This window comes from Amblyraja radiata, chromosome 2 (assembly GCF_010909765.2).
Source record: "Amblyraja radiata isolate CabotCenter1 chromosome 2, sAmbRad1.1.pri, whole genome shotgun sequence".
NCBI lineage: Eukaryota > Metazoa > Chordata > Chondrichthyes > Rajiformes > Rajidae > Amblyraja > Amblyraja radiata.
Window position 1 is genome coordinate 121941143 of NC_045957.1, and position 18200 is coordinate 121959342.

Below are 18200 nucleotides of genomic sequence, written 5' to 3' on the forward strand. Positions count from 1 at the left end.
GTGCCTGCCTTCTCCCCATATCCCTTGATTCCACTAGCCCCTAGAGCTCTATCTAACTCTCTCTTAAATCCATCCAGTGACTTGGCCTCCACTGCCCTCTGTGGCAGGGAATTCCACAAATTCACAACTCTCTGGGTGAAAATGTTTTTTCTCACCTCAGTCTTAAATGACCTCCCCTTTATTCTAAGACTGTGGCCCCTGGTTCTGGACTCGCCCAACATTGGGAACATTTTTCCTGCATCTAGCTTGTCCAGTCTTTTTATAATTTTATATGTTTCTATAAGATATCCCCTCATCCTTCTAAACTCCAGTGAATACAAGCCTAGTCTTTTCAATCTTTCCTCATATGACAGTCCCGCCATCCCAGGGATAATCAAAGATGTCCCACCACAGTTATCCCTTCCTCTCATCGCTTCCACCCGGCAGAAGGTACAGTAGCTTGAAAGCGCGCACAACCAGACTCAGGAACACTAGCTACCAACCTGGAGAGGTCCTTTTTCCTTCTGTGCACCAGTCCACCAGCTTTAGTTCAGTTTAGTTTAGAGATACAGTGCGGAAACAGGCCCTTCACCCCACCAAGTCGGCACCGACCAGCGATCCCTGCACCAAGCCAATTAACCTACAAACCTGCACGTCTTTGGAGTGTGGCTGGAACCGGAGATCTCGGAGAAAACCCACGCGGTCCCGGGGAGAACGTACAAACTCCGCTCAGACAGCACCTGTAGTCAGGATTGAACTCGGGTCTCTAGCGCTGTGAGGCAGCGATTCTACCGCCGCGGCACCGCGCCACCTTTCTCTTCTCTCGGACTGCACGATGCACAACACAAGCCTCTACATCCGCCTACATTCTCTGCACGAAACATATTGTTATGGTGAATCGGTTGCTATTCTGTTCCCTCGCCCCTCATCTTCCTGTGCTCTGAGGAATAGAGTTCTGGCCTGCTCAACCTCTCCCTATATCTCAGGACCTGGAGACCTGGCAACACCCTCACAAATCTCTCCACCCTTTCCAGCATGACAACGTTTTTCCTGTCACACCGTGACCAAATCTGGACACAATACTCCAAACGTGGCTTCACTAATGTCTTAAACCCGATGCCAGGGATGGGTGAGGGGGGGAAGGTATATCTCCATCTTTTCTTTTCTTTTCTTTTGCACTTCTTTGGTAGCTTAGGGGATCTTTTTCTCGCGTTTTCCTATTTTACTTTTCTTTCTCCATTTTCCTTTTTTCTCTCTTTCTTTCATTTTTCCCCTTTTTTTTTGGATTTAGGTTCTTACGTTAAAAATGAAGCTGTACAATAATTGTATAACTGTTATGTCGATCGCCTATTCCTTGTACAATTGCTTCTATTAAAATTAATTCCAAAAAAAAACCTAATGTCTTGTATAACTGCAGCATGACCTCCCAACTTCTATACTCAATAATCCACCTGATGAAGGCCAATGTGCCAAAAGCCTTTTTGACCGCCATATCTACCTGTGACGCTATTTTCAAATAACTATATACCAGCAGTCCTAGATCCCTCTGCCCACACTCCCCAAAGCATTGCCATTCATTGTGTACGTCCTGCCCCTGTATTTCCAAAAGACAACACCTCACATTTCTCTGTATTAAATTACATCAATTGATTAGTACAGGTGTCAGGGGTTGTGGGGAGAAGGCAGGAGAATGGGGTTGAGAGGGAAATACAGATCAGCCATGATTGAATGGTGGAGTAGACGCGATGGACCAAATGGCCTGATTCTGCTCCTATCATTTATGAAATTCCATCTACCATTCCTCAGCCCACCTGGCCAACAGATCGACAACCTGCTGCTGTTTATGACAACCATCTTCACCATCTGCGATAACACACTTTAGTGTCACCTGCAACCCTGCTATCATGGGTAGACACAAAATGCTGGAGTAACTGAACGGGACAGGCAGCATCTCTGGAGAGAAGGAATGGGTGACGTTTCGGGTCGAGACCCTTCTTCAGTCTGAAGAAACGTCACCCATTCCTTCTCTCCAGAGATGCTGCCTGTCCCAATAGACAATAGGTGCAGACATTCGGCCCTTCGAGCCAGCACCGCCGTTCAATGTGATCATAGCTGATCATCCCCAATCAGTACCAGTTCCTGCCTTCTCCCCATATCCCGACTCCACTATTTTTAAGAGCCCTATCTAGCTCTCTCTTGAAAGCATCAAGAGAACCCGCCTCCACCGCCCTCTGAGGCAGAGAATTCCACAGACTCACCACTCTCTGTGAGAAAAAATGTTTCCTCGTCTCCGTTCTAAATGGCTTACTCCTTATTCTTAAACGGTGTCCCCTGGTCCCGCTGAGTTACTCCAGCAATTCGTGTCTATCTTCGATTTAAACCAGCATCCGCAGTTCTTTCCTGCACACCTGGCTAATCATACCGCAAATGTTCTGGTCTAATCGGCACCACTGTGGTCTGTGTGCTGAAGCGTACCTTCTTTCTGCTCGAGTGCCATGAGGTTCCGCTTGGCGTTGACGGAGGCCTCGAACGTGTCGACGTTCTCCCTCTCGTACTCCTTGACGTCGGCGGCGGCTTGCTCCAGGATGTCGTCGGGAGACGGGGAGCGGCTCCGCGAGCTGCTCTGGGGACTATTTGGTTCGGACAACCCAGACATGTTGCTGTCTTCATTTGGGTGTCTATATTTCTGCAATGCAAGAGCCACAAGTTCACAAGTTATAGGAGTAGAAAATATTAGGCCATTCGACCCATCTAGTCCGCTCCGCCATTCAATCGTGGCTGTTCGCTGCCTCCTAATCCCATTTTCCTGCTTTCTCCCCATAACCCTTGACACCCGTCCTAATCAAGAATTGCCGTAAAAATATCCAGACTTGACCTCCACAGCCCACTGTGGCAATGCGTTCCACAGATTAACTACCCTCTGACTAAAGAAGTTCCTCCTCACCTCCTTTCTAAAAGAACACCCGTTACAGTCATACAGCGCAGTCAGGCCCTTCGGCCCAACTTGTCCATGCCGACCAAGATGCCCCATCTACGCTAGTCCTACCACCCGCATTTAGTTCAGATCCCTCTTAAGCCTTAGAAATAAAGATCGGCAGGTGCCCCTTTATACCAAAGATAGACACAAAGCGCTGGAACAATTCAGAGGGTTAGGCAGCATCTTTGGAGGGAAAGGATGGGTGACGGTTTTGGGTCGAGACCCTTCTTCAACCTGAAACATTCTGACCCGAAATGTCACCCATCCTTTTTCTCCAGAGATGCTGCCTGACCTGCTGAGTTACTTCAGCACTTTGCCTATCCCTCTAAACCTTTTATAGCACCTGCCTCCTCCGGCAGATCGCTCCATAAACAAACCACCCTCTGAGAGATTGTTTTTCCCACTCAGAGGGTGGGGAGGAGAATGGAATGGGAAGAGGAAGGAGGGGGGGGGGGGGGGGGGGAGAGCGGATAGGGAGAGAGCGTTCTTTGAGTAGATAATTGGCTGGAGGTTCGAGATTCAGTTATACAGTCACACAAGGAGACAGCCACACAATATGGAAACAGGCCCTCCGGCCAAAATTGCCTATGCTGAGCAAGATGCTCCATCTACATTAGTCCCATCTACCTGCGTATGGCTCATACCCCTCACAGCTTCTCCTGTCCACATACCCGATGATAAATTATTTTCAGTTCAACCCACTACCTTTTATGAATATTAATGTGTGTCCTTGGTTCTTGTTCAATCACTTCATACCTGTGGAAAATCTTTTTTGTGTCTCATCTATATACAAAACATCATCCAACACGATTCAGTTGCTATAGAAAATACTTTAAATCTATAGAAGTTTTAAATTGAAATTATTTTAATATGTAAGCAAATGTAATAGATTTTTTTTTCACTGAAGCAAAAGAAATTGATAAGAAAGCAAACAAAAGTGTTCAGATTCATTTCTGGAGGTGAGGTTTGTAAAATATGATGTAATCTCAGAGGACCCTTGATTTCAGGAGGGCTGATGTATTGATCTGGAGATTTTTTTTTTTTACAATGACGCATAACAAGGTACAGTAGAACAGGGGGACAGGCCCTTCAGCCCACAATGTCCAGAGGTCTCAGTGGCACAGCTGGTAGAGCCGCTGCTTCACGGCGCCAGAGACCAGGGTTCGATCCCGACCTCAGGTGCGGTTCTCCCTCAGAATTCTGTTACCCTCCCACATCCCAAAGACGTAGGGATTTGTAGGTCAAATGGCCCTCTGTAAATTGCCCCTCGTTTATAGTGAGCGGATGAGAAACAGATTTTCGGGTGTGAACAGGTGATTGACAGTTAACGTGGACTCATTGGGACAAAGAGTCTCTAACCTAAACATGATGTCAAGACAAACTAATTTAATCCGCCTGTGCATGATCCATATCCCGCAATACTATGCATATCCACGTGCCCGTCTAAAAATTTCTTAAATGCCACGATCGTATCATTATCAGATTTGAGAAAATGGTGCAGACAAGAATAAACAGGCTGGTAATCTTGACACAATGGATAATGGGAACCTGATACAAATGTTCATAAGTTAGAGGAGCAGAATTATACCATTTCGGCTCATCACATCTACTCTGCCATTCAATCATGGCTGATCTATCTTTCCCTCTCAACCCCATTCTCCAGCCTTCTCCCCATAACCTCTGACACCCAAACAATAGACAATAGGTGCAGGAGTAGGCCATTTGACCCTTCGAGCCAGCACCACCATTTAATGTGATCATGGCTGATCATCCCCAATCAGTACACTGTTCCTGTCTTCTCTCCATATCTCCTGAGCCCTATCTAGCTCTCTCTTGAAAGTATCCAAAGAACCAGCCTCCACCACCCTCTGAGGCAGAGAATTCCACACTCACAACTCTCTGTGTTAAAAAGTGTTTCCTCATCTCCGTTCTGAATGGCTTACCCCTGGTTCTGGACTTCCCCCAAACTAATCAAGAAACTGTCCATTTCCGCCATTAAAATATCCATTGATTTGGCCTCCACAGCCTTCTCTGGAAATTAATTCCACAGATTCACTGCTCTCTGACTAAAGAAATGACTCCTCATCTTTCTAAAGGTACATCCTTTTATTCCGAGGCTGTGGCTCAGATAAATCTTGAATGGAATCTCAAATAAACCTTTAAAGCATTTATTCAGTGCATGTGAAGGTAAAGTTTCCCCCAGCCTCCACAGCTTTCAAAAATAAATTAATTTACACCAAAACCTATAGGAAGAATAAGAATCTGTTTTATGTGGCTGATGCAGATATAAACCTGCTGAATGCTTCCGTGCATGTAGTTATCTCAATGAAAAATGATCACTATTTCTCACCCACATACTAATCTACAGTGCACCAACATATCACTTTAGTTTAGAGAAACATGTCTTCTGAATTTTGTAGTCTGCATATCGCCCTTTGGCCCACTGAGTCCACGGCGACCCGTACAATAGTACTATCCCGTACACTGAGGGACATTTACAATTTCACTGAAGCCAATTACCTACAAACCTGTACGGCTTTGGTATGTGGGAGGAAAACTGAAGCACCCGGGGAAAACCCACACAGGTCACGGGGAGAAGGTACAAACTCCATACACCCAGCACCCATAGTCAAGATCGAACCCGGGTCTCTGCCGCTGTAAGGTAGCAACTCTACTGCTGCGCCACCGTGCCGCCCCAATATCAATGTACACTTCATCCACATGTGGAGAGCAAAAGAACATACCTTTCTGGTTTCTCGTCTTGCGCTTAGAATTGTGGGGTCATTTAATGAAAGAGACCAAAATCCACTGTATTTTCCAGCAACTTATTAGAATGTACTCTAAGGGGTGTAATGTCAAAGACTAGAGGGCATAAATATAAAATGAAAGGGGCAAAGTTTAAGGGAAAAAAAAGACAGAGTGCTGGAGTAACTCAGCAGGTCAGGCAGCATCTCTGGAGAACAGGGATAGGTGACGTTTCACAGAGTGCTGGAGTAACTCAGCGGGTCAGGCAGCATCTGTGGAGAACAGGGATAGGTGACATTTCACAGAGTGCTGGAGTAACTCAGCGGGTCAGGCAGCATCTGTGGAGAACAGGGATAGGTGACGTTTCACAGAGTGCTGGAGTAACTCAGCGGGTCAGGCAGCATCTGTGGAGAACAGGGATAGGTGACGTTTCGGGTCAGAACCCTTCTTCATCCTGAGTCAGTCTGAAGAAAGTCCCGATCTGAAATGTCACTTATCCCTGTTCTCCAGAGATGCAGGTTGTCTTGCTGAATTACTCCAGCACTTTGTCTCTTTTTGTAAAACAGCATCTGCGGTTCTCATGTCCCTAAGGTTTAAAGGAGATGAGCGGTACAAGTTTTTTTTTTCACGGAGGATGGTAAGTGCCAGGAACCCGCTGCCAGAGGAGAAGGCAGATGCGATAGTGCAGTTGAAGAGGCTTTTACATGGGTACATGGATATGCAGCGAATGAAGGGTGTGGATCATGTGCAGGCAGATGAGATTAGTTTAGCTTGGCATACGTTCAGCACAGGAAATTGTGGGCTGAAGGGCCTGTTTGTCTCTATGCAAACAGGCCTAACCTCTACACCTGAAAATGTACAATACTACAGCATACACATTGTTACAAGTCTTGCATTTATAAGTTTCATTCATGGCTCATTAGATAATTCAATGATATTCTATTTCAAACAAGAATTTAAATCCCGAAACCGTACCTGAACAATCGCCAGTCTTTCTTTCCGTCTTTGTTCAATAACAGCTTCTTCATCTTCCTCTTCTACATCAAAATCCTCCAGACTAGAGACAAAATAAAAATGAGACATCGCCAATTTGGTTTAAAATTGGGCAAATTTAATTCTTCATAAATTCGCCATCCAGTTTGCCAGTTATAATCACCGTGGGCAATCACAACAGGGAATCAAGCCCTTCGGCCCAGCGATCTCCACATTATCCCACACACTAGGGACAATTTACAATTTCACCAAAGCCAATTAACCTACACACCTGCACGTCTTTGGAGTGTGGGAGGGAAACCGGAGCACCGGGAGAAAACCCACGTGGTCACAGGGAGAACGTGCAAACTCCGTACAGACATAGGCCACGTCACTATGTTTTAACTGAAAGCTGGGGTCATGGAAAGAGCGTTCACGTGGCGGCCCTGTTTCCACCAATCTTTCCACCACCATGCACATGAAGCGACAAGACAGACACCATTGTATGCAGATGCCGAGAAGTGTGTTCAGCTCTGGCTGGACAACTTCTAATCTTGTGTAGACACTTTTGCCTACCTTCAATTTTCCAGCAATTGCAGTTCCTTCTTAAAAACTTCTAATCTTGTGTGTGGACTCGATAAGAAGAACGGAAAGCTCACAGATCTAGCAATGAAAACTTCTCAGCAATCTCTGAGAGCTTCAAGCCTTTTCAACCTTCCTTGACCAGTATACATTTTTTTTAGGATCATTTTAACTCATTTCCCAGTACTTCAACATCCTTTCCATTATGTAAAATTACATTGTACAAGGAACAATGAAGCTTAATCCTTTGTTAGACAAAGTTACCACTTTTGTCATTCTATATGCTAATGAAATTGAAGTGTTTTATTTGTGTGACAAGTATTATTAATCTGTGCTGGTTTCAGTATCTCTACCCACATCTAAATGTTCCAAGGAGCATGCAGCCTTCATAGCCTGTCTATAGATATAATCCATCTCAAACCTATAATCCACACCCATAGGGGAAACAGCTTCTTGCCTTCTGTTAAAAGCCTCTGATCGGTCTTCCATAAGCTAGGGAACTGTCTGATTCACTACCCCATTGCTGACATTGGACTTAAGGGCCGGTCCCACTTTCGTGTCCTTGGCACGCTAATTACGCGGCCGTGCTGCAAAGGTCAAGCGCGACTTCATTCGACCGCACAGTCGTCTGGAGCGCGTGACGTCATTTGAAGATGGACGCAAAATGCAGGAGTAACTCAGTGGGACTGGCAGCATCTCTGGAGAGAAAGAATGGGTGATATTTTGTGTCGAGACTCTTCTTCAGTCTGAAAGAAGGGTCTCGACCCGAAACGTCACGCAGTGCTTCTCTCCAGAGATGCTGCCGGTCCCGCTGAGTTACTCCTGCATTTTGTGTCTATCTTCAATTTGGACCTGCTCTGGGAGCAGAAGTGGGGGCGGATCCGGACCACAACGGCCGTGGGTTCGGCGATCGTTTGCTTGCTTCTGCTGCTGTTGAAGGTGAGACGTTGCGTCGCGCCAGGGTCTTGGGTCTGTCCCACTTTGGCCGTCAGTTCCGCAACAGGCCGTTGGCGCACAAAGGTTATGTTCACTGCAAGAATTTCGGAGCCTCATGCGATGTTGGGACCGGCCCCACACAACTCCATACCCCAACCGCGCTTCTAAGTGGGACTGGCCATACGATGTCCGTGCGCCTCAACGCGACCACGAGGTCGCGTAATTTGCGTGACAAGGACACGTAAGTGGGACAGGCCCTTTAGTCTTTGGAGCCGATGTTCTAGAATGTTGAAAACTATATTCAGCACTCTGTATCATGCCCGTTGCTCTCCTATTGTTCTTTTCTGCTTGACTGTATTCATGTATAGCTCGGAGATTGACAGATTCTTGATTAGAATCTGATAGCTCGTTCTGTACACCCACCACCCTCTCAGTCAGGGGTTACGGGGAGAAGGCAGGAGAATGCGGTTCTCCTAGAAATCAGTTTCAGTTCAGTTTATTGTCACGTTTTCCGAGGTAGAGTGAAAAGCTTTTGTTGCGTGCTACCCAGTTAGCTTAAAGACATTACAATCGAGCCATTCGCAGTGTGCAGATACATGATAAGAGAATAATGTTTAGCGCAAGGTACAGCCAGCAAAGTCCAATCAAAGATATTCTAAGGATCTCCAATGAGGTAGACAGTAGTTCAGGACTGCTCGCCAGTTGTGGTAGTATGGTAAGAGTCAAAAGTCAAGAGAGTTTATTGTCATGTGTCCCAGATAGGACAATTAAATTCTTGCTTGCTGCAGCACAACAGAATATTTTAGGCAAAATACAGATCAGGTCAGTGTGTCCATATACCATAGAATATATATATATATATATATACACACACACACATAAATAAATAGATAAAGCAAATAGGCAGTTATAGCTCAGAGTTTGTTTGAAGTTGTGTTTAATAGTCTGATGGTTGTGGAGAAGTAGCTGTTCCTGAACCTGGATGTTGCAGATTTCAGGCTTCTGTACCTTCTGCCTGATGGCAGCGGAGAGATGAGTATGTGGCCAGGATGGTCTGAACTATCTGATTTGATTGGATAGTGTGCGAAACAAAGCTTTTCACTGTACACGTGACAATAAACACGTGAACCCAAACAAAGTGACTCAGCAGGTCAGGCAGCATTTCTAAAACGCATGACTATGCAATGTTTCGGGTCAGAAATGATTGTAGTTGGGGGGCGGAGAAAGCTGCAGCACATGACAATAATAAACCCAAACCTATGTTTCTTACTTGTCATCAGAAGAATCCTGTTCAACTTTCATTCCTTCAGAAAGGCTTCCCTTGAATTTATCTTCTTTGTCTCGACTTCCGCTTCTTCTTCTGCGCCGACCCCGTGACCTGGATCGCCTTCGGCGAGATCTGCTTCTCCGATTCCAGTCTCTGTCCAAAGACCTGCCAGAGAAGATACAGAGTGCTTGTATAACTCAGCGGGTCAGGCAGCATCTGTGTAGAACATGGATAGGTGACGTTTCACAGAGTGCTGGAGTAACTCAGCGGGTCAGGCAGCATCTCTGGAGAACACGGATAGGTGATGTTTCACAGAGTGCTGGAGTATCTCAGCGGGTCAGGCAGCATCTGTGGAGAACATGGATAGGTGACGTTTCACAGAGTGCTGGAGTATCTCAGCGGGTCAGGCAGCATCTCTGGAGAACATGGATAGGCGACCTTTCACAGAGTGCTGGAGTAATGGAGCAGGTCAGGCAGCATCTGTGGAGAACACGGATAGGTGACGTTTCACAGAGTGCTGGAGTATCTCAGCGGGTCAGGCAGCATCTCTGGAGAACATGGATAGGTGATAGGGTCGATGTATCTCTAAAGTCTGAGGAGAAAGCAGTTAATAATTTACAGATGAGATGCGAGACATTTACCTCCTCCTAGATCGGCTTCTTCTCCTGGGAGAACGGCTTCGCCTGAGAAGTGAGCGCGATCGCCGCCGAATCGGAGACCTGCTGAGCCTTCGCCTGATGGGGGACCGGCGAGACATGCTGATATCTCTGGTTCGATCCAGCCTGTTCGGTGGGTCATCTCGAGACCGCATTCTAAAGTTCACAAGTACATTCCAGCAACAAATTAAGAGGTAAAGCATTAAAGCAAAATACCAACAGTTAATTATAACATATACATCTAGCATCAGTGTTCCAGAATATTATGGTGCCATCTCTAGATACTTGGGCAGCACAGTGGTAGAGTTGCTGCCTTACTACAGGTCTACACAGAGTTTGTGTGCTCTCCACATGACCGCGTGGGTTTTATCCGTGTGCTCAAGTTTCCTCACACATTCCAAACACGTGCAGGTTTGTAGGTTAATAGGCTTTAGTAAATTGTTCCTTGTGTGGAGGATGCAAAACTGGAATAACATATAGAACTAGTATGAACAGATGGTCGATGGTTGGCATGCGCTCGATGGGCAGAAGGGCCAGTTTCTATGACGCATCTCTAAAACTAAAACTTAGAAACTTCAGACGCTGGTTTACATGAAAAGACACAGAATTGCTGGTGTAATTCAGCGGGTCAGGCAGCATCTCTGGAGAAACAATAGGTGCAGGAGTAGGCCATTCGGCCCTTCGAGCCAGCACCGCCATTCAATGTGATCATGGCTGATCATCCCCAATCAGTACCCCGTTCCTGCCTTCTCCCCATATCCCCTGACCGCTATTTTTAAGAGCCCTATCTAGTTCTCTCTTGAAAGCATCCAGAGAACCCGCCTCCACCGCCCTCTGAGGCAGAGAATGCCACAGACTCACCACTCACTGTGAGAAAAAGTGTTTCCTCGTCTCCATTCTAAATGGCATACTCCTTATTCTTAAACTGTGGCCCTTAGTTCTGGACTCCCCCAACATCGGGAACATCTTTCCTGCCTCTAGCGTGTCCAAGCCTTTAACAATCTTAAACGTTTCAATGGGATACCCTCTCATCCTTCTAAACTCCAGAGTGTACAAGCCCAGCTGCTCCATTCTCTCAGCATATGACAGTCCCGTCATCCCGGGAATTAACCTTGTAAACCAACGCTGCACTCCCTCAATAGCAAGAATGTCTTTCCTCAAATTAGGGGACCAAAACTGCACACAATACTCCAGGTGTGGTCTCACTGGGGCTCTGTACAACTGCAGAAGGACCTCTTTGCTCCTATATTTGATTCCTCTTGTTATAAAGGCCAACATGCCATTCGCTTTCTTCACTGCCTGCTGTACCTGCATGCTTACTTTCCTAGACTGATGAACAAGGATCCCTAGATCCCGTTGTACTTCCTCTTTTCCCAACTTAACGCCATTTAGATAGTAATTTGCCTTCCTGTTTTTGCTACCAAAATGTATAACCTCACATTTATACGCATTGAACTTCATCTGCCATACATCTGCCCACTCCCCCACGTCAGTGGCTTTTATTAATTAATTTTAAATTAAAATGTTATTGTTCCCTAAAACAGAATTGGTTGCAGAGAATTATAGGCTAATTGGCTTGTTAAAATTGTAAATTGTCTCTTGTGTGTGCAGGATATTGTTAGTATGCGGGGATCGCTGGTCGACGCAGGCTTGGTGGACCGAAGGGCCTGTTTCCGTGCTGTATCTCTTAACTAAACAATTATAGAACAACCCTGTCCAAACTAAACATGCAGATCCAAAGACATTTGAACAGGTACATAGACAGCAACGGTTTAGAGGGATATCGGCCGAATGTGGGCAGGTGGCACTGGTATGGATAAGGTATCTTGGCCAGCATGGGCAAGTTGGACCGAAGGGCCTGTTTCCACACTGAATCGCTAAACTAAACTTAATCCAGAAAGGGGTTTGAAGGGGAAAACAATATCTAGGTGTTATTGCTGAAGGCTCATAATTAAATGTGGTGAAGCCAGGAGGTTGGATCATCTTACAGTATCAATCAAAACAAAACAAACAACATACAGGCTGCTGGTCAGGTTACATTCGGAGCTTGGTTTAATTCCTCTCCTAGGTGACAAGGAAGCTTTGGAAAAGGCTGAATCCTAGCTTAATCTTAGTTGTTCACAAGTCTTATGGTCATGGTTAATTTACGTTAGAGCAGTAGTAATTCCTCGCAGATCTGATAAGTTCTGTTAAATAACTAATATTGTGTCCATTAATAATTCATTTTAGTTTAATAGACATGGAGGAAAAGGGGAATACATTTAAACTGGGAGAGAGGATGTACATTCTATTGTTAGGGTGCTCTGTTCCAGAGGTCAGGAGAGAAGGGAATGATTTAATAGGAACCTGAGGGGCAACTGAGTTGTGAACACTCAGTCCATCACGGGTTCTGACCTCCCCACCGTCGAAGGGATCTACAGGAGAAGCTGCCTCAAAAAGGCAGCCAACATCATCAGAGACACATCAGAGACACACACCACCCTGGCCACACACTCATCTCACCCCTGACATCGGGAAGAAGGTCCAGGAGCTTGAAAACTGTAACGTCCAGGTTCAGGGGCAGCTTCTTCCCTACAGACATTAGGTTATTAAACACTATAACTGCAAATAAGCTCTGAATTACAGTAGACTGTTATTGTTATTAGAGCCATAGAGTGTGGAAACAGGCCCTTCGGCACAACCTGCCCACACCGGCCAACGTGTCCCAACTACACTAATCCCACCTGCCTGCGCTTGGTCCATATCCCTCCAAACCTGTCCTATCCATGTACCTGTCGAACTGCTTCTTAAACGTTGGGATAGTCCCAGCCTCAACGACCTCATCTGGCAGCTTGTTCCATACACCCACCACCCTTTGTGTGAAAAAGATACCCCTCACATTCCTATTAAATCTTTTTCCCTTCACCTTGAACCTATGTCCTCTGGTCCTCAATTCCCCTACTCTGTGCAAGAGACTCTGTGCATCTACCCGATCTATTCCTCTCATGATTTTGTACATTATTATTGCACTATTATTGTTTGTTTACTTTTTATGCTTTCACACACACTGAACGTTTTCCTCATTTATTATATTGTTTACAGAGTACTATGTTTACATATTCTGTTGTGCTGCAGCTAGTAAGAATTTAATTGTTCTATCTGGGACAGACGACAATAAAACACTCTTGACTCTCGACCTTTTTCCCACACAGAGAGTTGTGGGTTGGATTAAGAGGTTGGACCAGGGGTGGGGAACCTGCGGCCTTCTAGGCCATTAAGTGCGGCCTTTTGAATGAATCCAAATTTTGTAGAACAAATCCTTTTATTTTTATTAATATGTTTTTGTTTGTCTTTTATTATTTTAATCTTAAAATGAACGTATATAAAATACTAAAGAGTAAAATAAGATTCAACAAAATAATCCTCCCCAGATTGACGGCCACAATTAAAACATTAGTATGCGAGGTTTACCTGCACCTCCTCCAACCTCATCTAGTGCATCCACTGCTCTAGATGTCAGCTGATCTACATCGGTGAGACCAAGCGTAGGCTTGACGATCGTTTCGCCCAACACATCCGCTTGGTCCGCATTAACCAACCTGATCTCCCTGTGGCACAGCACTTCAACTCCCCTTCCCATTCCGAATCTGACCTTTCCGTCCTGGGCCTCCTCCATGGCCAGAGTGGGGCCCACCGTAAATTGGAGGAGCAGCACCTCACATTCCGCTTGGGCAGTCTGCATCCCGGTGGCCTGAACATTGACTTCTCCAATTTCCGGTGGCCTTTGCTGTCTCCTCCTCTTCTCAGCTCTCCCTCAGCCCTCTTGTTCCTCCTCTTCCTTTCTTCTTCCCGCCCCCCCGAATGTAACCGATGCGGCTACATTCTCCCTAGTGTGTAGGATAGTGTTAGTGTATGTGGATTGCTGGCCGGCACAGGCTCGGTGGGCTGAAGGGACTGCTTCCGCGCTGTATCTCTAAAGAAAACTAAACTCTCCATGCAATGACCTATTTCTTCCTTAATTACAGACTCCAACAAATAAAAACGATCTGACTGTCTACCCTGTCTATGCCTCTCATCATGTTATACACTTCTATCAGATCTTCCCTCAACCTCCTACATTTTACAGAATACGATCCACGTTTGTCCAACTATTATTGTGAATGCCCTCTAATCCAGGCAGCATTCTGGTTTGGAGGTTAAAATCTTATTTTGTAGTGCATTCTAGCACAATCATGGTACATTGAACATGGTACAAAATCATGAGAGGATTATATCGGGTAGATGCAGAGTCCCCAGCTCAGAGTAGGGGAATCGAGGACCAGAGGACATAGGTTCAAGGTGAAGGGGAAAAGATTTACTAGGAATTCGAGCGGTAATATTTTCACACAAAAGGTGCTGGGTGTATAGAACAAGCTGCCAGAGGAGGTAGTGAGGCTGGGACTATCCTATCGTTTAAGAAACAGTTAGACAGGTACATGGATAGGACAGGTTTGGAGGGATATGGACCAGGGGCAGGCAAGTGGGACTAGTTTAGCTGGGACATTGTTGGCTGGTATGGGCGAGTTGGGCCGAAGAGCCTGTTTCCACACTGTATCACGCTATAGAACATACAGCACAGGAACAGACCCTTCAGCTCAGTGTTTGTGCCAAACAATGCTAAGACTAACTCTTATCTGCCTACATGTAACCCATATCCCAAAGTCTCATAAACGCTACTAAAATACTGCATCACCAGCAGAATTTTGCCTCACTTTAGATTTTAGCGATACAGCATGGAAACAGGCCCTTCGGCCCACCGAGTCTGCGCCAACCTGCAATCAATCCGCATATTAGCACTATGCTGCACACTAGGAACAATTTAGTTTACAGAAGCCAATTAACCTACAAACCTGTACATCTTTGGAGTGTGGGAGGAAACCAGAGCACCCGGAGAAAACCGATGCGGCGATAGGGAGAACGTGCAAACACTGTGCAGACAGCACCAGTAGTCAGGATCAAACCTGGGTCTCTGGTGCTGTAAGGCAGCAACTCCACAGCTGCGCCACTGTGCCGCCCACGTATTTTGCAGTAAATTACTGAAGAATAAGTATTGACAAGACAGGGCTCATTACCTTGGTGATAGACCCCTGGCACGGTCGTTCTCTCTCCGCCTTCGCTCTATAGATCTGCTTTTAGCTCTTCTGGGCGGGGACATATTCCGCGAGGGAGACTGGCTTGGTTTAGGCGGGCGATCGTTAATGATCGGTGATCGGCTGTGCTTGGTCGACCTTTCCCGGTGCTTTGGGGACAGGCTCCTCCGTTTGGGAGAGAGTGGGGGCCTCCTCAAAGGAGATCGGTTCTCCTTCCCAGAGGGCGCATCCCTCGGGGGCGACTTTGCGGGTTTTTTATCCTTTTCCACCTCAGATTTCCGCGGCCTCTTCTCGCGCTCTTTGGATTTGGATCTCTGACTTCTGTCGACCGCCTTGCTGGGCTTCACCACGGGAGACTTGGACTTTTTATTCCGCTCTCTCGTTTTGCTTTCCGCCATGGTTTTGCGATCCTTCGGCTTGGAGCTATCTTCCGTTGGAGTCAATTTCCGTTTCTTCTCCTGCGATCGTCTTTTAGCCGAGATGGGAGACTTGCTCTTCTCTCCGGCCTTGCTGCCTTTGAGGGGACTCTTTGAGCGTTTCCGTTCGTGCGACTCGCTCCGCATCTTCTCTTTCTCTTTCCGGTGCTCCGAGCCCATCCTGTTTTTCTTTTTCTCCGCCTTAGCATGTTTAGTCCTGTCTTTCGACCTGCTTTTCCTCTTTGAAGCGGGCTTAGATTCGACGGCTTCCCGTTTCATTTTGTTGTCTCTCGCGGGCTGCATTTCGGAAACGTCGCGGCCGGACGCGACCCGTTCGCCGTTGTGGGCTTTCTCGTGGATCTCCCCTTCTTCCTCCGAGTCCGACACGTATCCCTGCAAAATCAAGCCCATGCCAGATTGAACCTTTCCTTCCATGAGTTCACTGTCCAATTCAGCCTTTATCATCGCCCTCTGCTTCTCCAAGTCCTCCAGCAGAGCATAGTCGTCAAACTTGGGTCTTTTAATTGAGTGATCGTCATCCTTCTCCAACCCCTCGGCCACTTTCCTCTTATGCTTTTTATGCTTGTGTTTATGCTTGTGTTTGCGCTCCTTGTCATCTTCTGAAGAATGCTTGTGCTTCTTGTGTTTGCTCCGATGCTTGTGCTTCTTTTTCTTGTGTTTGATGGGCTTGACGGGCGCGATGTTGGGGTCGCGGTTCTCGTCCGACACTTCCCCATTCTCTTCGTTGCCACTTTTCCCAGAGGAATCCGCGGCTTCTTGGCTGCAAAAAGCAGAGAGAGAAAGAGAGAGAGACAGTCATGAGCAAAATATTTAGAAGCGGCAAAAAGTTCTTAAGTAATTGGAGCAGAATTAGGCAGTTCGGCCTATCGATTCTATCAAGGCTGATCCATCTTTCCCTCTTAACCCCATTCTCATATCTTTTACACTATTACTAATCAAGAATCTGTCAATCTTTGCTTTAAAAATAGCCAAAGCTGGCCTCCACAGCCGTCTATGGCAATGAATTCCAGATTCACCACCCTCTGAAATAAAAAAAATGGGATTAATTTTCAAAACAATATACTTTCTGCAATTTATACCGTAGCACTTAATTGTTTTTTTAAATGAAAGATGTGCCCCCTCCAGGTATTGATTGCTGGAGAACCGCTGCCCTTTAAGTTTCACAGTTAAGACATGGTGTTAGAATCATAGAGTTTGGAAATAGGCCCTTCGGCCCACCTCGTCCAGACCCACCAAGATACCCATCCAAGCTAGCCCCATTTGCCCATGTTTTATAATTCTAAATCCCTCCAATACATGTAGCCATCCAATTGTCATAGTACCGGCATCGTCTATCTCCTCTGGCTACCCATTCCATAAACGCACCACCATATGAAAAAGTTGCCCCTCAGGTTTATATGCGCTTAAACCTGTGGCTCCAGGTTCTTGATTTCCCTACCACGGGTAAAAGATTCTTTACATTCACCCTATCTATTCCCCTCATTAATTTATACGCCTTCATAATATCATCCCTCAGCCTCCTGCACTACAAGGAATAAAGTTCTGGCCTGCTCAATCCCTCCCTATAGCTCAGACACTAAAATCCTGGCAACATCCTCCTAAATCTCGTCTGCACTCTTTTCAGCTGAATGAGACCTTCCCTACAGCAGGATGACCAAAACTGAACACCACACTCCAATAAGCGAGTTCGGCATTCCGACTGGGCATGCCCAGGTCATAGGTCACAAGCGATAAAAACGTGCCAGGTTAACCTACCAGCCCTGCCTGGACTTACGGGAATGGCCGGACTTACGGGAACGGCCAGACTTACAGCCAGCGCGGAGAAGTAGGGCTAATTCCACGGCTCCGGGCCAGTGTCCCGTCAGTCCAGGCACGGCTGTAGGTTAACCCGGCGAAACGGGCAGAGTTGAGCTGGATTTAGCGCTGCTTCACCGCGCTGGCTGTAAGCTTGGGCCATTGTTCCTGTAATTCCAGACAGGGCTGGTAGGTTAACAGGCAGAGTTGAGCTGGATTTAGCGTTGCTTCCCCGCGCTGCCTGTGGGCCCCGCTCCTGTCTGACTCCCGGATAGGGGGGGGGGGCACTCGGGAGGGGATGGGGATGGGGATGGTCCAGTGGCAGTTCGGCAGCGATTGTGGCGCTGGAGACCCGGGATCAATCCTTGCTGTGGATGAGGCGCAGGTCCATGTCCATACGGCGGCACGGCTGCCGAGAGTTTTTAAATCGCTTGTGACCTTTGACAAATCCCACGATTCCCTGCGTTTTTCAGAATACCGAACTCGCTTATACAGCCTCACCAATGACTTATATAACTGTAACATCACTTCCCAACTTTTGGACAATATCCCAACTGAGGAAAGCCAATGTATCAAAAGCCTATTCGAGTAAACATTCAAAATAATCTGCTTACTGCACTTACTGCGCCTTGCCTCGAAAGCCAGAAAGATTTGTGGACACAAAGAACTGCAGATGCTGGTTTGTACCAAAGATAGACACAAAGTGCTGGAGTAACTCGGCGGGTTAGGCAACGTCTCTTTCTCCGA

The 18200-nt window shown here is 46.5% G+C and overlaps 1 protein-coding gene across 5 annotated transcripts in view; it reads right to left on the reverse strand.

Moving 5' to 3' along the window:
* Window positions 1-18200, reverse strand: part of prpf4b (pre-mRNA processing factor 4B) — a 72508-nt gene that overhangs the window by 34554 nt on the left and 19754 nt on the right. For 4 of the 5 annotated variants that reach the window (XR_004410397.1, XR_004410393.1, XR_004410392.1 and 1 more), the window contains exons 2-6: window positions 15205-16422; window positions 10100-10270; window positions 9462-9623; window positions 6677-6758; window positions 2455-2665 (exon numbers count right to left, since the gene is read on the reverse strand). Coding sequence is in view for 1 of the 5 variants with exons in the window: in XM_033014678.1 (XP_032870569.1) it covers window positions 2455-2665; window positions 6677-6758; window positions 9462-9623; window positions 10100-10270; window positions 15205-16419 (1841 nt within the window). In the remaining 4 variants the exon portion in view is untranslated. The remainder of the gene's footprint in view (window positions 1-2454; window positions 2666-6676; window positions 6759-9461; window positions 9624-10099; window positions 10271-15204; window positions 16423-18200) is intronic. The other variant, XM_033014678.1, reaches the window with a different exon arrangement.